The sequence below is a fragment of the Abramis brama genome, assembly GCF_963993115.1.
Source record: "Abramis brama genome assembly, chromosome: 7".
NCBI classification, from domain to species: domain Eukaryota; kingdom Metazoa; phylum Chordata; class Actinopteri; order Cypriniformes; family Leuciscidae; genus Abramis; species Abramis brama.
The window spans coordinates 23,452,396-23,467,779 of record NC_139969.1 but is presented as its reverse complement, the minus strand read 5'-3'; the positions used below and the strand labels follow the sequence as shown (position 1 = coordinate 23,467,779).

Here is a 15,384-nt window from a genome sequence, read left to right as displayed (position 1 = left end):
TCGTTATAAAAAAAAATGTTTACGCTATTTAAAACACGCAGCGTGTTCATTCAGCGGCATTTCCTTTCCCTGCTCTCCCTCCGTCTCTCTGTCACTCACGCGTCTCTCTCTCTCACCAAAGCCTTATTTGATCGGTGAGTGATGTAGATGACTGCTGCGCTTGTGACAGGGTGACAGTATTACTGAAATAACGAGCAGAGAGAGAGAGAGGCCCGGTCGCGCGCGCGCACCCTCACCGTCTTCAAACTATCTTGCTCTCTCTCGCTCCCTTGCGCATATTAATCAAAATCAATTGAGAATTGACACCATGATAATAGATCGGAAGACCTAAGTTTCATGTGGAGCATTCGGGTATTTTTTTCCTGAATTACTGCTGGGTGTTGTGCTTAAAAAATAAAAAATTACGTTGCCTTATCTTCTCTGAAAAGCGTTCCGCTCATTCAGCTGACATGAAAAACACTTTCAATAAACAAAACAAAACTGTTTATTGACGCCCTCAAAACAAAACCTATAAAATGTTTTCTGTGTTGACAAATCTTGTGCGATGTCCTTACTGCCGGTGTGATGAACAATCGGGTCCGGCTGAAGAAATGGGTCCGGGCTTAGGACCCAAGCAATCCGATTGGTTCAAAGCACGTTTTATGGGTAATCGCTTAAGTGCCTGGTTATAAATCATACAAAATCACTTTATTATAGAAGACGTTTGTACTACGTTATAACGAGTCATCAATGTATTTAATGTATTTTACATTATACGTTTCATATACTAGTATTTAACCGAAGCAATAGATTGTGAAATTAAACATTTCTCGTTGTTAGTGTGTTTTTTAGTTAGCTTAGATAGTAGCATAGCATTCAGCTAACGTTATCCGATGATCGTGCTATGAGCTTTACCTGATATTACTGCACTGATACTGCCTTACCGTATCGCGAGAACAGATTTAGATCAGGCATACTACTGGCATACTAATTGGGTCCTAAGCCCGGACCCATTTCTTCAGCCGGACCCGATTATTCACCACACCGGGATAATCACACAACGTGTACAAGTCCGCTAATGCCACGTCCGATTCGCGAACTAATGACTCCTTTGAACCGATTCAACCAAAACAATCTTTTAGTTTACTGTTTGTGGTAAATGCAGTTGGTTGTCGAGGTCAAAACTCTAAATAAGATGTGAATCAATAAACTTACTATAAATAATGTTATGTCATTTTTACTCTTACACTGAATATTTGGATTTTGTGAAGGTGTGAATCATTTTTGATTAATATTTAATATAAAGTTCTGTGTAACAGATTATTAACGGAGATTAATAAAAAGGGGGTCTTTGATCCCCCTTTTGAAAGCATGAAATATGGTTGGTTTAATTTTATTTTGGCATTGCTGCTCACCTCATATGTGGTGGAAAAACAAGGCAATTTTCTTAATTTCTGATACAGCACATTAATACAGTATATTGCAGACCTAAATGGACAGGTTTTAAGGTTTTTAATCTTTAGGTAAAAACTTTACTTACCTTACTTTTTTCATAGTAAGGATGACTTTTGTGTGGAATTGCCCATAAGTCCCTAATGCAAGTGCAGGTTGGCAGACACCGATTGAGTGTGTGACTATGCACTCGCACAAATACAATAACGTCAAATAACTCAAAAAAATGGTCTCAGTCTAGAGCCCTGGCTACAGTTTGCAATTTATTTTTATTTTATTACTGTTTACTTGTCTTTTTTTTTATGTAGTTCAACGATTCAAATAAAGCCTCCCTGTGCTGTGTAAGCTACTACAACAAAATTGTGGCAGTAAAATGATGGCGGTGTATATGGCAGTTTTACCTGTTGTATCAAAAATGGTATAGAACATCGATATTTTCAAAGTTGAAAATTCCAGTATCGTGACAACACTCGCTCATAAATACTTCACTTGTTTCATTACTGGATGAAGCAACGTTTCTGAACGAATCTCTTGAATTAATGATTCAATGACAGATACGTTAAGCCTAATTAACTAGTCGCCACCTGATGGTGTAATGAATACAATTATCATTTTAAACACCAAGTTACTTTAAAAAGATGGTTTGCTCGTAGGTGTCATTGATCAATAAACTTTTATAGATTATACTTCTGTGATTAAATTGAATATTTGTAACAGTTGGCCTCTTTTGCCACTTTTCCACCATCAGGCTGTAAGTGAAATCGCAACACACTTGTCTTGCCTGGCTACCAGTTTCTCTGTACCTGCCTAAGCGCGATATTTAAGCGACATGAACACAAATTAATAATAAAATGAAAAGAAATATTTGAAGAAATGAAAAGAAATATCTTGTGTTACCAAGGCAATGACTGGCACATTTGTATTACATTTTAAAGAGCTCTGTTATCAGCCCCACAGTGGAAAATGAAACCATATCCTTACCGGCTGGCCCGGATCGGCACGGAATGGAACGATTAAGCAAAGAGAACGGTTTGGCCCCGACAGTGGAAAAGCATTTTTTGTTGTATCTTGCTCTGAGGTGCAGATTACAATATGCAGATTTAAATATCAAAGCTGATTGAACACTGATAATATTGATTCAGAATAAATTATATTTACAGCGCGCGCAAAACTAACTAACTCACTGTACAAACTATTTTTTTGCACGGACAAGTAAATGACAGATTTACTTGTCCGCACATGAAAAGGCTTAATGTTGAGCCCTGTTTCAAATATTTAATTGCTCTTTTTGTAACATGTAGCCTATACGTGAATACAGATAAACTCTAGCTTGACTAAGCAAAAAGCAGCTGAACTTTGATTATAACTACTTATCTAAACTGGCTCATTGTCATAGAAATGGACTGAAAAGTATAAACTGACCAGCAGATCACATGATCAGCACAGTGTATCTTGAATACTCCAGTTTTGCTCCAGTTTGGCAATTGTGGTGATAACTTACCCGTGAGTGGACCTTCATTCAGATTTATTATGCATCACAGTAGTCTCACACTAAACCACACTTTTCACATGCTCTAGGAAACACTGGCTATGAAACACTGGTAATGTTAAAAGTGAATGTTGTAATGTTACTTAATATTTGTTACTTGCCCAGTACATTCTTTCTTCTTGACATTGAATTACGTTTGTACGATTTTAAAATGGATTATGACTCTTGAATGGTCTTATTCCTCATTATTCACAGTCTTGGTGTGACCAGGCATGGTGCAAACATATCAAAAAGGACTTGCTGCTTGTAAAGTGGTCAAAACTGTTTGATTTTATAGATTACGTTCTGTCATCTCTTTCAGTAATTTTGACAAATTTTCCTTTTCCTAGGCCTCTTGTTTCTTTTCAGGATCAGAAATGGAAAATTATTTGTGGATTTAAAAAAAAAAAAAAAAAATTTTTTACACAGAAATCCAGCATTGTATAAAATCCAAATTCTTGACTTTTTTTGGCCTCCACTAGTGAAACTGTGGCCTTGAGGCTTTTATAGTAGAGGATACAAATATTGTAGACAGCTTAAATGTGTTTTTGGCTTGTCAAGGCCATTTTCGCAACATTATGTATGTTCATTGTTGTGAATGGCTGCATACTTGTTCACTTGTTCTACCCTCCGGTCAGGGGCAAGCCTAGCCACCCACTCGCTGCAGTTACGTTATGAGTTAAGTGTGTACGTCACGGTGCTCTTGCTCTATGGCTTGTGCTCCTCCTGAGGGGTGCGGCACTTCAGAAGGAGCCGCTCTGGCACTCTGCCACATCTGTCACTCTCCAAAGAGAATTGGGTGAACGGTCAGCCTGCTGGCTTAGACACCAAATCTGATCATAGGGATTCAAATTTGCAGCTTTTAGCATGGCTCTGTAGGATCTCCCACCCTCCCCCACCAGTGCTGCAAGAGTAGTGAAGTACTCTGGTAAAATAGGGACTGATTTATGGCTGTGGACTCCTCTTCCTGCTCTTAACTAGAGTTGTGAGGAGATTAAAGCTGTGGTGCTGTCACCCACAGGCATCTCTCATCCTTTCGATCACTCCTATTAAGGTTAGCTGTGGTCGTAATTGTTAACTTCTCACCATCTTCAGGGCTTCAGGTCAAAAAAAGTTAAGGAGGGTTTAGTTATGTCTGCCCCAAAATTATCCCATCCTTGTCAGTTAAATGAATGGTTGTTTGTGCCAGTCTGCTGATTTTGAAGTGAGTAATAGTGCATTTATTTTTTTGTGTGGTTTGTAGTAGTGACTATATACTGCAATTGTTGCCCTACAGGTAGTCTTGACACCTCCTGCCACGCTACACGACCACTGCAAATGTGAAGTTATCTAGTTTTACTCATTTACTCCTTTGTCCCCCTGTTTATGACTAGAAAGTTTTTTTTGTCTGTCATTTGTTGCCGTAGTGATGTATAACAATTAACTAAAAAACAATGCTGCAAATATTCTGGACATGAAACTTCATAAAGGATGTTTAAAATGCAACAAGCTGTAGCTTGTTTTAGTGACTTTGATCCTTACTGTGCCTTCACACCGCCGCTGGTGAGGGCGTCAGTGGCCGGAAGCCATTCATTTTCAGTGTGAGCCGGTGGCGAGCTCCGGCGAGGGTGGTGCGTCTTGGACGGCGAGAGTGGCGAGGAGAGTTATAGTCAGGTCAACTTTATGGTAATGAGCTATGACGCGGTTCGGCGGCAACCAATTGGAATGTAGAAGTCCTCCGCTTGAGAGGATTCCAGAGAACGCAGTCAAGTAAACTACCCGACCACATTAGTTCCCAAGGCAAAATAGAGGAGAGGTTGAGCATGTAAATTTGATAAGGCGCGCAACACTATTTATAGGCAACATTTTCGCGCTAGAACGCTTGTTTTTCAGCGAGAATGCAAATTAGATTAGCACTTAACCATGAACACCACATAAATGGCTTTTAATTGGCTTATTTCATTAGCAAACATGTTACTATAGTTAAGTTCTTTCCATCGATCAATTTCTTTCACATTTAAAAGATTCCATGAGGTTAACTTGTACCCTACTTGGTTAGTCTGCAAAAATAACGATCGACATGCTTGTTTGCTTTGCGGCCCCTTTAAATAAAGTTTAAAAAAAGACCAAGCATTCGATTTGCGTCAGAGCGTTCACAAATCTTTCTACGGCGTTGTTGGCAGCGCGGCGAGAGCGAATTTTGCCGCTCTTGCCGGCGGCGGTGTGAACGCACAGTTAGATTAGGCTGGTCAGTGTAGATTTTCACCAGGGTAATTTTAACAGCCATGTGGAGAGGCCTAGAGAAAGAGGGAAATTGGGGGTTGGGTGGAAAAGGGCTGAAGGAGGAACCAAATGGGAGGAGCTTGGGATGGAACATTTTTCTTGTAGAGTAGTTGAAGTTGAGGCGATGCATTCCTTGCCACCCCCCACATGTTCATATTCACTCACTAACTTGCATATACACACATGGAGGTAGTTGTGGTTGAGTAGACCATCTCAGCAGGCTGCATCTTCCCCCACCCTTGCCTGGTTTGGCACATCTACATAATTCCCCCACTCATCTGATTACCTTGCAGTTGGGACGAGCTGCTTAAGTACATGATGTGCACATGAATTTTCACCCCGTTCATACTCAAATATTCCAGAAACGCTCACAAATGCAGGCGGCAACAGGGCTGGTTTTAAGTCTTGGCTTCAGCAGGTGGGCTGCCTGCTTGTGTTCCTACATCTGCCTGCATGGTCTGGCAGCTGCTGTTGTTTAACTACCACTGCTTCTGCTGCTGCCTCACTTTAAACTCCTTTGTTCTTTCCTCACCATCAACAAATTGTAAAGAATGAATGAATTTAGGCTCTGTGTGTGTGTGTTGGCCCTTTTGTTTGGGAGCAGAAGGAACAGAGGGTGGGGGTTGGGATCAAAGGTTGGCAAGGAGTCAGTTACAACTGATTTAACTGCACACAAAAAAAAAAACTCAGTCTCACCACCCTTCAACTGCTCTCATATCTCTCAACAGCTGTGACTCACTGGCTGAAAATTAAATAAAGCATGGTTTAAGTGAACAAAATAGAAGAGGCTTGCTCTCACCTAGAGCTATTTGTGTTAATACTCCCTCTCTCTCTCTCTCTCTCCCTTCCTCTCCAGGTCCTGTAACCTGACTTTGCCTGACGCTGCGTTCTCTGAGAGAATTAAGGAAATATGGAGTGACATGCTGCAGATTAGTTAGCGGATTAGCGGCTTTGAGGACATCCACCTCTGTGTGAGCACACATTCCCTGTCCTGCTTCTGAAGCTCGGCTGCACAGCAGGAGCACTGCAGCCATGGCTGACCCAGGCATGATCAACCTCTTTGGAGATGATGGGAATCTGTTCTCTGATGAGTTGGAGGGCCTGGGGGACTGTGGCTACCCCCAAGGTCAGGCAAATCCCATGAGTCAACAGATGCCCCATGAGCACCAAGGTTACGGACAGCTCCCCTCTTCTCTTCACCTCTCCTCACCTGCTGTCCCTGGACAGGCCAAGCTTGGCCACCATTTTGACCACTTTAATCAGTATGAGCAGCCCAAAATGCATCCAATGGACCAGCAGGGGGGCCGGTTGATGGGGAACGGACCAGTAAATGGCATGTCCTCCCCTCATTCCCGCTATCATGGTGCTCCGCCAAGTGCGGGAGGGACAGCAGGGCATCATGTCTACCCGGGTGCACAAGGAGATGGGCGGAGCCAATCATTCCCAGATGGTGGAAGTGTGTGGGGTGCTCAAGCGATGCAGGTGCCTGAACAAACTAGACCACCTTTCCAGCAGCAACCTCCACAAGCCTCCTCTCATCAGCACGCCCCTGCTGGACCACAAGGACACACCCACCAAATGGGCCCTTTTATTGGTCGTGGTGACTATGCCATTCAGGGTCACAACCAGACCCAAACACCTCCCAGAATGAACCACTTTCCACAAGGCCTCCCTCAGGAAGCCAATCATTTCATGGGTCACATGGGTATAACTCAGAATCCCGGCATGTCGGGGCCCCCCATGCGTCACCCGGCACAGCCTCCTCAACAGCATCAGCAACCCAATCAGCAGTTTCTCCACAGACCCGGCCAGGGTCCGGGTCATACGGAGTCCGTCGCCAGCCATAACCCCCAGTTCCCACAAAGCCCTTCACGGCAGCAGCAGGTCATGGGTGGAAGACCCCACCAAACCATGGGATTTAACATGCACAACCAGCAAGTCCCTTCCAACACTGTAAACAGCTCAGGGCAGTACCCTCCCTATCCTTCGTACGGCAACCTTAATCAGGGATTAGCCAACACTTCAGGAATGAGTCCCAACTTGAGCCTTACCACCAGCAGCAACAGCAACCCTAATGCTCCTGTGACCCAGGTGCAACGCTACCCTGCCCCAACGGGGCCCCAGCGCTACCCCACAGCTGGGGCTCAACAGGGACCAATGCACCAGCAGCCCATTCATGTGAACCAAATCAACACCCAGCCTATGCATCAAGCTCAGAACCAGTCTACAGCCCAGCAGAAGCTGCAGCAACAGCATCTACAGACTCCACCTCAGGGATCATATGCCTCCCCTCCTTCCATGTCGCCCATGAGGAACCTGGCCACCCCTGCAGGCACCCCACCTCCCCAGCAGGGCCGGCCACCCAGTGCTGGTTTGGGAACCGATGTTGGCAGCTACCCTGTCGTGCCACATCAATCTCAAGGCCCAATGGCTCATGCCCAGAGAGGAGCCGGCCCAATGAATGCAGCGCAGCAACATCCTCACCAACAGCTACCATCACATCCCTCGCACCCACATCCTCCTCCAACCCAGATGTATGCTGCTTTGTCACCCAATCACAGGGCCACGAGTGCTCAAGGAAGACCTCCAGCAGGACTGGGTGCAAACCACACAGAGCCACTGGGCCCGCAGGACCAGAGGATGCTTGCTCAAGCGCAGCGCCAGCAGCTGCAGACGCCCCCATTGCCTTTCCAGCTACAGCAGGTGCACACCCCTCCCTCTATTCCTCAATCACAGACACACCTAGGTGCACACCACCAGAACTCCCCTCCATCTCAGCAGGCATGGGCACCTCCTCGCCAGTCACCTCCACCCATGCAGAAAGTGCCTCACATGCAGGTGAGTTGTGCAAATGAAGCATGCATTCCATTGCCATTAAAAGTCTTTTTGAAAATCCATGTGCATGTGGGTGGCAGAAGGCCCATTTGAAGGTTTCTTTTGCCGGCTATGGTGCCGCCCTTGCCCCACAAGTGTGGAAATGGATTTTTACAGCTGTTTGTTTCCTCCTCGCTGCATATCCTGGCCCTCCCCAAGACACAGGCGCCACAGTGCTAATCTCCTAACCCCTACCCCTCCCCCCTTCCCACTCTGAAGGGGAAATGCTCCCTTCCTGCTCGCAGTAAGCATCATTCTCCTCCCCCGTCTGCACTCCTTCCGTTCCCCTCTTGCTCGCTCTCTGTCTGCATCATCTCTCTCTCTCTCTCTCTCTCTCTCTCTCTCTCTCTCTCTCTCTCTCTTTCTCTCTCTCTCTCTCTCTCTCTCTCTCTCTCTCTCTTTCTCTCTCTCTCTCTCTCTCTCTCTCTCTCTCTCTCTCTCTCTCTCTCTCTCTCTCTCTGCACTCTGCACTCTCTGTTTGCTTTGCCTGTCTCGGAGGACTCATGCGTGAGTTAATGGTGTACAGCAGGATGCGTCCTGTTGGGAGGGTGGAGGGGGGAGCCAGTGTCACGTGCTTCTGATACCATTAGCTTGTTTTGCTCTGAAAGCCTCTTTCTCTAGTGACCCATTCACACACAATGGCTGCTGTTATTCCAGCGTACACATCCTGCACATAGCATTTTTGTCTCTTTCTCACTCATATCACCATTGACAGCCATGGCTCGATGTCAGTGATGGTGTCTTTTTGGTTGTGCTGATATTAAAGTTTTGTGGTTGACATTTTAAGATCAGTCAGTATTAATTCATCCACATCACTTGTGACCTAGATGAAATGCATGTCCGGATCATGAGATGCCTGAAGTCATTTGATCCTAATATATATTTTTCTCTAATATGGTGTGATTTGATTTAAACTGGGCATGAATGTTCACCCTATTTTCCTAATATGTTACTGATCTTAGTGTAAACGATTCATCTGTGCGTACTTTTCATAAAAAAGAATCAGTTTTGACCTCATAGTTCTTAATCAAAATGTCATAACTCGATGCTGAAACGACAGACTTTTCTCTTATGATGCATGTCAAACCAAACATTTAGTCCACTTAAATTCTGCCCATTTCTTACAAATGACTGCAAGCTCACTATCAGATCTTTCTCTGCTGATACATAGAACCAAGTCCCTGCCCTACATTTTTGTCTTTTTCGATAATACATTTTACACGGATGTACACAATACGAAAGAAAAGATGTCACCACTTTCATATATCGCCTTTAAATCTCAGTTTTAGACCAGCTGAGACAATGTTAATTTTATTTATAGCAGGTTACCTTCTCATTTCTAAAACCTACAATGGCGGTTGTAAAATATTTGGGCAGGAATCTAAAATGCATTCATAACCAATAGTCCTCTGTTTTGTTTCTCCTATACTTTGTCGTCCTATACTTGGTTGAAGTTTGAATGAAGTGAGTCATATGTGACTTTTTTTTTTTTTTTTGCTGAATGCTTCATAATCAAAGATACATAGCCCCCCTTTGCACTGCACTGTATTCACTTCTCGCACTATTAAACCCCAGTGCTGTGTTTTCTGATGGAATATTAAGAGGTTTGATGAGAAATAAAAGAGAGCGTGACCTTTAAGTAGAGCTGTGCTTTATCTGAGGGAACAGACTCTTCATTGTGGCTCCAGTCAAACTGGTACCAAGCGCAAGTGTTCACCGCATCACACTGGGCTTTAAGAACTAAAATAGAAGTGCAGATGGGAATGCATGCATGAGATGTTTTGCCGTGGCTGGGCCTGTCTTGATAATTATTATATCAACTTTTCGCATGATATATGGACATGACCGCGATAAACTTTGGTGACTATATATTGTCCATTTTGTTTACATAATTAATTTCACGAACATTTTAGCCTATCACGCTGCCTCAGTTATATTGTCTGCTATCTGAGGCGGAGGCAGGGCTCAGGCAGCTCGGCCCCACACACAACAGAGAGAGAGCAGACAGCGACAAGGGAACTGAGCATGCGTGATTTACCTGTGTCTGTCATTCTTCAGGTCAAGTAATATATTTGTGAAAAACAGTTTGCCATCAGTTGTCAGAAGATCAAAGCGATATCTTTGTCGTAATATGCTTTCAATGGTTGAGGGAACTTCCCATGACTGGCGTCAATGCTGTTCAGTACAGTGAATCAATGCCATTGATTTCTGAGAAGTGAAACATCAACCTTCAGCGTTATCCATGTGACACGCCGATCGACAATTGAGTCTTGTGAAGTGGCACTCAAAGTTAAGTTCAACACCTGGTTTCATTCATAAATTAATCAGTGTTTTTAGGCGTATTATGAATGATTTAATGACTGTCATAAAGATAGTCCTTTGCCGCCACCTACTGGCGTCCAAATGTTACTGCACTGACTGAGCCTATCTAACGCACGCAGAGATGTGCCAGTGCTGATACAGATTTGAGAATCGGAACTAACTGTAATAAATATAAATATAGCTGTAAGCAGCAATTATCAGGGCCAAGCACAAGACATGTCAACATGGCTGGGAGTGTCAGACCAACTGCAGCAAGGAGCAATTAAAGACATTTTAAGATGATTTAAGGCAAAATAGCTGAATAATCATATATACAGTAACTAAAAATGATTTAATGGATTATCACTTTTGACCAATAGGTAGCGCAGTTACAAATTTGATGTGGTGTGATCAGAGTGAGATGACAATGACACATACAAAGTTTGGTGTCAGTATTTCAAGGTATTGCAGAGATAATGCTTGAATAGTCATTTTGGCATCATGCCTCAACTTTGCTGCTGCGGTATACGAAAACAGTTTTGTCTATCAACACGTAATCCATAACTTTAGCCGGCACGGTCTGGAGATGATACGATTTTGGTGAAAACCGGACAAACGGTCTAGGAGGAGTTAGAAAAAGTAGGTATTGAATGAAAATCAAGATGGCGAACAGGAAGTTCGGCCAAATATGGCAAACTTGGTATATGTTCTCGGCCTGACCCAAGATGTATATTAAGACCAGTTTCATTGCAATAGGCTAATTTATTTAAAATATATTAGCATTTTTAGAAAATTTCATTATACATTTTGACACAGGTGGCACTGTCTCAATCTTTTGAGTACCTTCTGGGCACGGTGCCGATGACTCATACAGAGTTTCGTAACGACAGCTAATGTGTTCATAAAGTATAGCATTTTATATCAGAATAATGTATTGAAGTAAATGACAATTTCCTTTTTGGTTCTATTATAGCGCCAACAAGAGGCACAGTGACATTTATGTATAAACGCATAAATTATCCACACCGTACTTTGTTTGCATTTTCTTGCCACTTACTATTAATATGTTGACTTTTGGGCATTAGCGTATAGCCAACGACCTATGTTTCCAAACTTCCTACTGTGGTTTCGTCTCGATCGGTGTACTGGTTTCGAAGATATTGGCAAATGTTTAAGCGCTAAATCACAATGCTACACAAACCGTAAGGGGAAACCTAGCATGTTTGGTATCGTTGGACTCTGCAAGGATTCAGAAATCTAAGGAGATGACTCCCGTGAAAATAAGTCAACCACACCTAGAGTTAGAAGCATTTGAAATTAATTTTACCACTAGGCGGCGCTGGTTCGAAACTTCTCAGGCTCCTTTAGGGCATCGTACTGATGAACCATACCGAGTTTTGTAACGATATGCTAAAGCGTTCATAAAATACAGCATTTTGGTACAAGATTCAAAATGGTCGATATGGAAAAATTGGATATCATTCAATTCGGCATGACACGCCCTGAATCTAACGAAACCACGTTTATGATTTTTGGACAAACCAATCAGAAGGTATAAGAAAAAATAGCCATTTTTCGTATCTCCGGACCAGTAGGTGGCGCTGCGCCGAAACGCAGCATGTAGCCTTAGGTCATGCTTGTGATGACATGTACCAAGTTTGGTTTGAATATGATAGTGTTGCAGAGATGCAGCCTTTATGTCTGTTTTTGCAAGCGCTAAGTAAAATTAGTTTGCGCGATATTCGAGAACGGTTTGATAAATCGACATGAATTCCATAACTTTGTCGGCATGGTCTGAAGATGAGTGAAAATCGGAGCAACAGCCTAGGAGTTAAAAGTACTTTTTTTTTTGAAAAATCAAAATGATGGAAAATTATGATGGTAAATTATGTCATAGGGTGCAATTGAATCGTCCTGAGCCAAGGTATCAGTGGAAAGAATTTTTTTTGTCTAGCCATTATGGTTCAAAAGTTATTAGCATAAACATGAGTGAAAATTTGGATAGTTGGTGGCGCTAGAGGCATTGAGTTAGAGACTCCAAATTTGCTATGGTGACCGTTCAGACTGTCCTCTATATGTGTGCCAAATTTCATAACTTTCCCGCAAACGGTGCTCCGGACTTTTATTTTGACGGGCGGCGCTGAGAACACCAGCGCCAGAAGAGAACTGCAACGGCAGCTCCTCAGATCACACAGAGATCACTCACATTCTCCGTCTTCATTAATTTACGATCTCTGTCAGTCATATCTAATACTTTGTTAGACAGAACTGGTAAACAAAGAAAGTAAATGGTATGCGAAGTAAGTAAAGTAAAGATTTAAAGCGGTTTACCGCTATACCGTGGGAATTTCTTGCTTTTCAACCGCGGTAAGAAAAAATCCATACCGTCCCAGCCCTAAACAGAAAAGGCAAACAATTAGCCTAGGCTAAAATACTTTCTCATTTGCCGTCAACATTCAGCAAATGCGCATCTACGTCATTTAAACAAATCTCTGAATATCTAATAAACATTTAATTTCACAAACCTTGCAGATTTAATCGAATCCAGCTGTGATATCTTGTGAAGTGTGCATTAAGTTAACTTACTGTCTGCAAGTGATGGTCGGTCTGTGCGAAGTGAGTGAATGCGAACAGAAGATCAGCGTCACAGGAGATGCGATCGAAAAACTTTAAATCCTTCATTTTAAAATATGCTGATATATAACCAGTTGCCAATTGTCATATTCATATCGGTTTCACTGTGCTATATGTAAAATTAGCGTTACCTTGTCTTTATTTGAAAAAATATGATTACCAGCACGAAATTACCAGATTACTGAGTGCAATGTTACAGTGTTTACTTTCTTTTTATTCACATATTCATATATTTCTAAACAATTACTTTGTGAAAAATACTGTAATAGGATTGCAGATTCAAGAAGTTGCCATCTAAAGTATAAAAGCATGTTTATTTTAAAGATTTGTTTTCTAATTTATTTCTAATTTATTAAATATTGATTAAAATAAATATATATAAAAATATCTGCTTTATATTGGCCATCGACCACCCTGCTCTCTAAGATATCGGCATCGGCATCGGCCATCAAAAAACCAATATCGGTCGACCACTAATGACAGCCCTAGCCATGGCTTAAATCCAGTCATGCCCAATGTGGAGAGTGAACAGCCATGTTTATGATTCCTTTATTTCCTGTTTAGCAGTTCATGCAAGGTGCTAGCCTCTTGAGTCTCTCGGCTGACAGCAGCTGACAGCCGTCTTAGTGGTGTTGCACTCTCTCTGGGAGAGATGCAAGCAAGAGCAGTACTTCCTAAATATTCGGCTTGTATAGCCAGGAAGGTACGGTTGTATGCTTGCACTTGCTGCCCTTTAATTTGCGCAAACTAAATGTTGTAAAAGGAAGTTGTGACAGAATGGGTAAAATGGCAAGTGTATGTTCTAGTCTCTTGGACAGCTTTTTGATATTTGTCTGAAGTCCTAACGTGGCAGGTTTTTTTCCCGTTGTCCTTTTATAGTTTATTACACCCTCAAAGCTTTATAAACTTGTTTAACACCGTTTATACTTCGGCATTGTGGTGGGGGGGGTGGTAAGTAGCTTACAAAATCTACGTGTTTCAATGCCATAAATTTGTAGCTCATTAGATTTGCTCTGAGCCAGAGGCAGACTGAAGTTCAGCAGCAGTAAGCAATGAATCTTGAAGATAAAGTTTAGCTAGGGTTAGGCTCCGTGTCTGGGAGCCTGCTTTTCATCAGATGAATTGGGTGTTAACTCATGGGTTCGCCCTGCAAAAAGCCTGCCGTGCTGCGCCGAAGCTCAGTGCTCCTTCAGGGAGTATTTAGCTCATCGAGTGAGCACTTTGCCTGCTAGATTAACTGACACGTCAGTCTTCCCCTCCGAGAGATGAAATCCTATATTGAACATATTGTATTCTGGACTGCTGCTGTCAAATTAGAAATGCAGAGAGCGCATGCGGTAGGCCTATTGTCATTCATGCAATTGATTATTGGGGAGGCTTGGCAGGAGGAGAGACATTTATCCGTTAAAGTGCCAGCAGAACACTCGCTGTTCCAGCTGCTCTAACGACCACCGTTGGACTGGGTGTTGGGCATTTTCTGTGACCTTGCCACTGTTTGGCATGCACTGTGCACCCTTATATCTCCTGCCGTTGTTTACAGGAAATATGTATTTCATCACCACAATGATGTGGTTTACAAAGTCTTTTGTTTTAAAGCGGAGTGCATGGTATGTAATACTCTAGACTAGAACCAACACATGACTTAAAAAGAATACACAGTTTCCATCCTGGAAAATCAGGAAGATTATTTTCACCAGGGCAGTTTTTTGTAGCATATTACATTATATTTGCTGATGTTTAAAACTGAGGCATTTATGAAGTATAGATATAATTTATTACCGTCATAATGCCTCAGTCCCATCTGCTACAGGGACTCTGAGAAACTGGACGCTTAGCTCAGCTGCCAACATGTTTCCTGTCAGCCTTCTTTGCAATGAATGGAGAGTGGAACGGAGATAACTGCAAGGAGAAAGGCAAAACCATTGCTGCATTGATTCTGCTGAGCTACAACTAGCACTGGCACTAATGGGAGCAATAGGAATTAGATGAAGTAACATGGCATGATGTAGGGCTGCACGATTAATCGAAATTAAAGTGAAATCGAAATAAAACTGAACTGAAATAAACCTGTTGTCCAACAAAAGGCAACATTTAATAGTTTTTACTCAGTCGAGTGTCTGAAATAACTTCCTTTTGTGAGCTGATGTGGCTTCTTATGGGCAGACAATATATTTTATAGTATTCTATAGACCTTATGAAGCTCCCTTTTCAGCGCTGCACTCGTTGCGTTCTGTCTTCCGGTTTCTATTTCCACAGCATGAAGGTGAGATCTTACAGATGTATGAATGAACCGCTCGTTTTAAAATCTTCCCGGTCCACTGACATTTATGGCATCTGCTTCAAACATTACAGTT

The 15,384-nt window shown here is 42.5% G+C and overlaps 1 protein-coding gene across 1 annotated transcript in view; it reads left to right on the top strand.

Annotated features, from left to right (window-relative positions):
* chd7 (chromodomain helicase DNA binding protein 7) overlaps nt 1-15,384 on the top strand; it is a 63,827-nt gene that overhangs the window by 18,618 nt on the left and 29,825 nt on the right. Inside the window, exon 2 of the mRNA XM_084120506.1 lies at nt 6,078-8,059. Within this exon, the coding sequence (XP_083976632.1) occupies nt 6,254-8,059 (1,806 nt within the window). The 5' untranslated portion in view covers nt 6,078-6,253. The remainder of the gene's footprint in view (nt 1-6,077; nt 8,060-15,384) is intronic.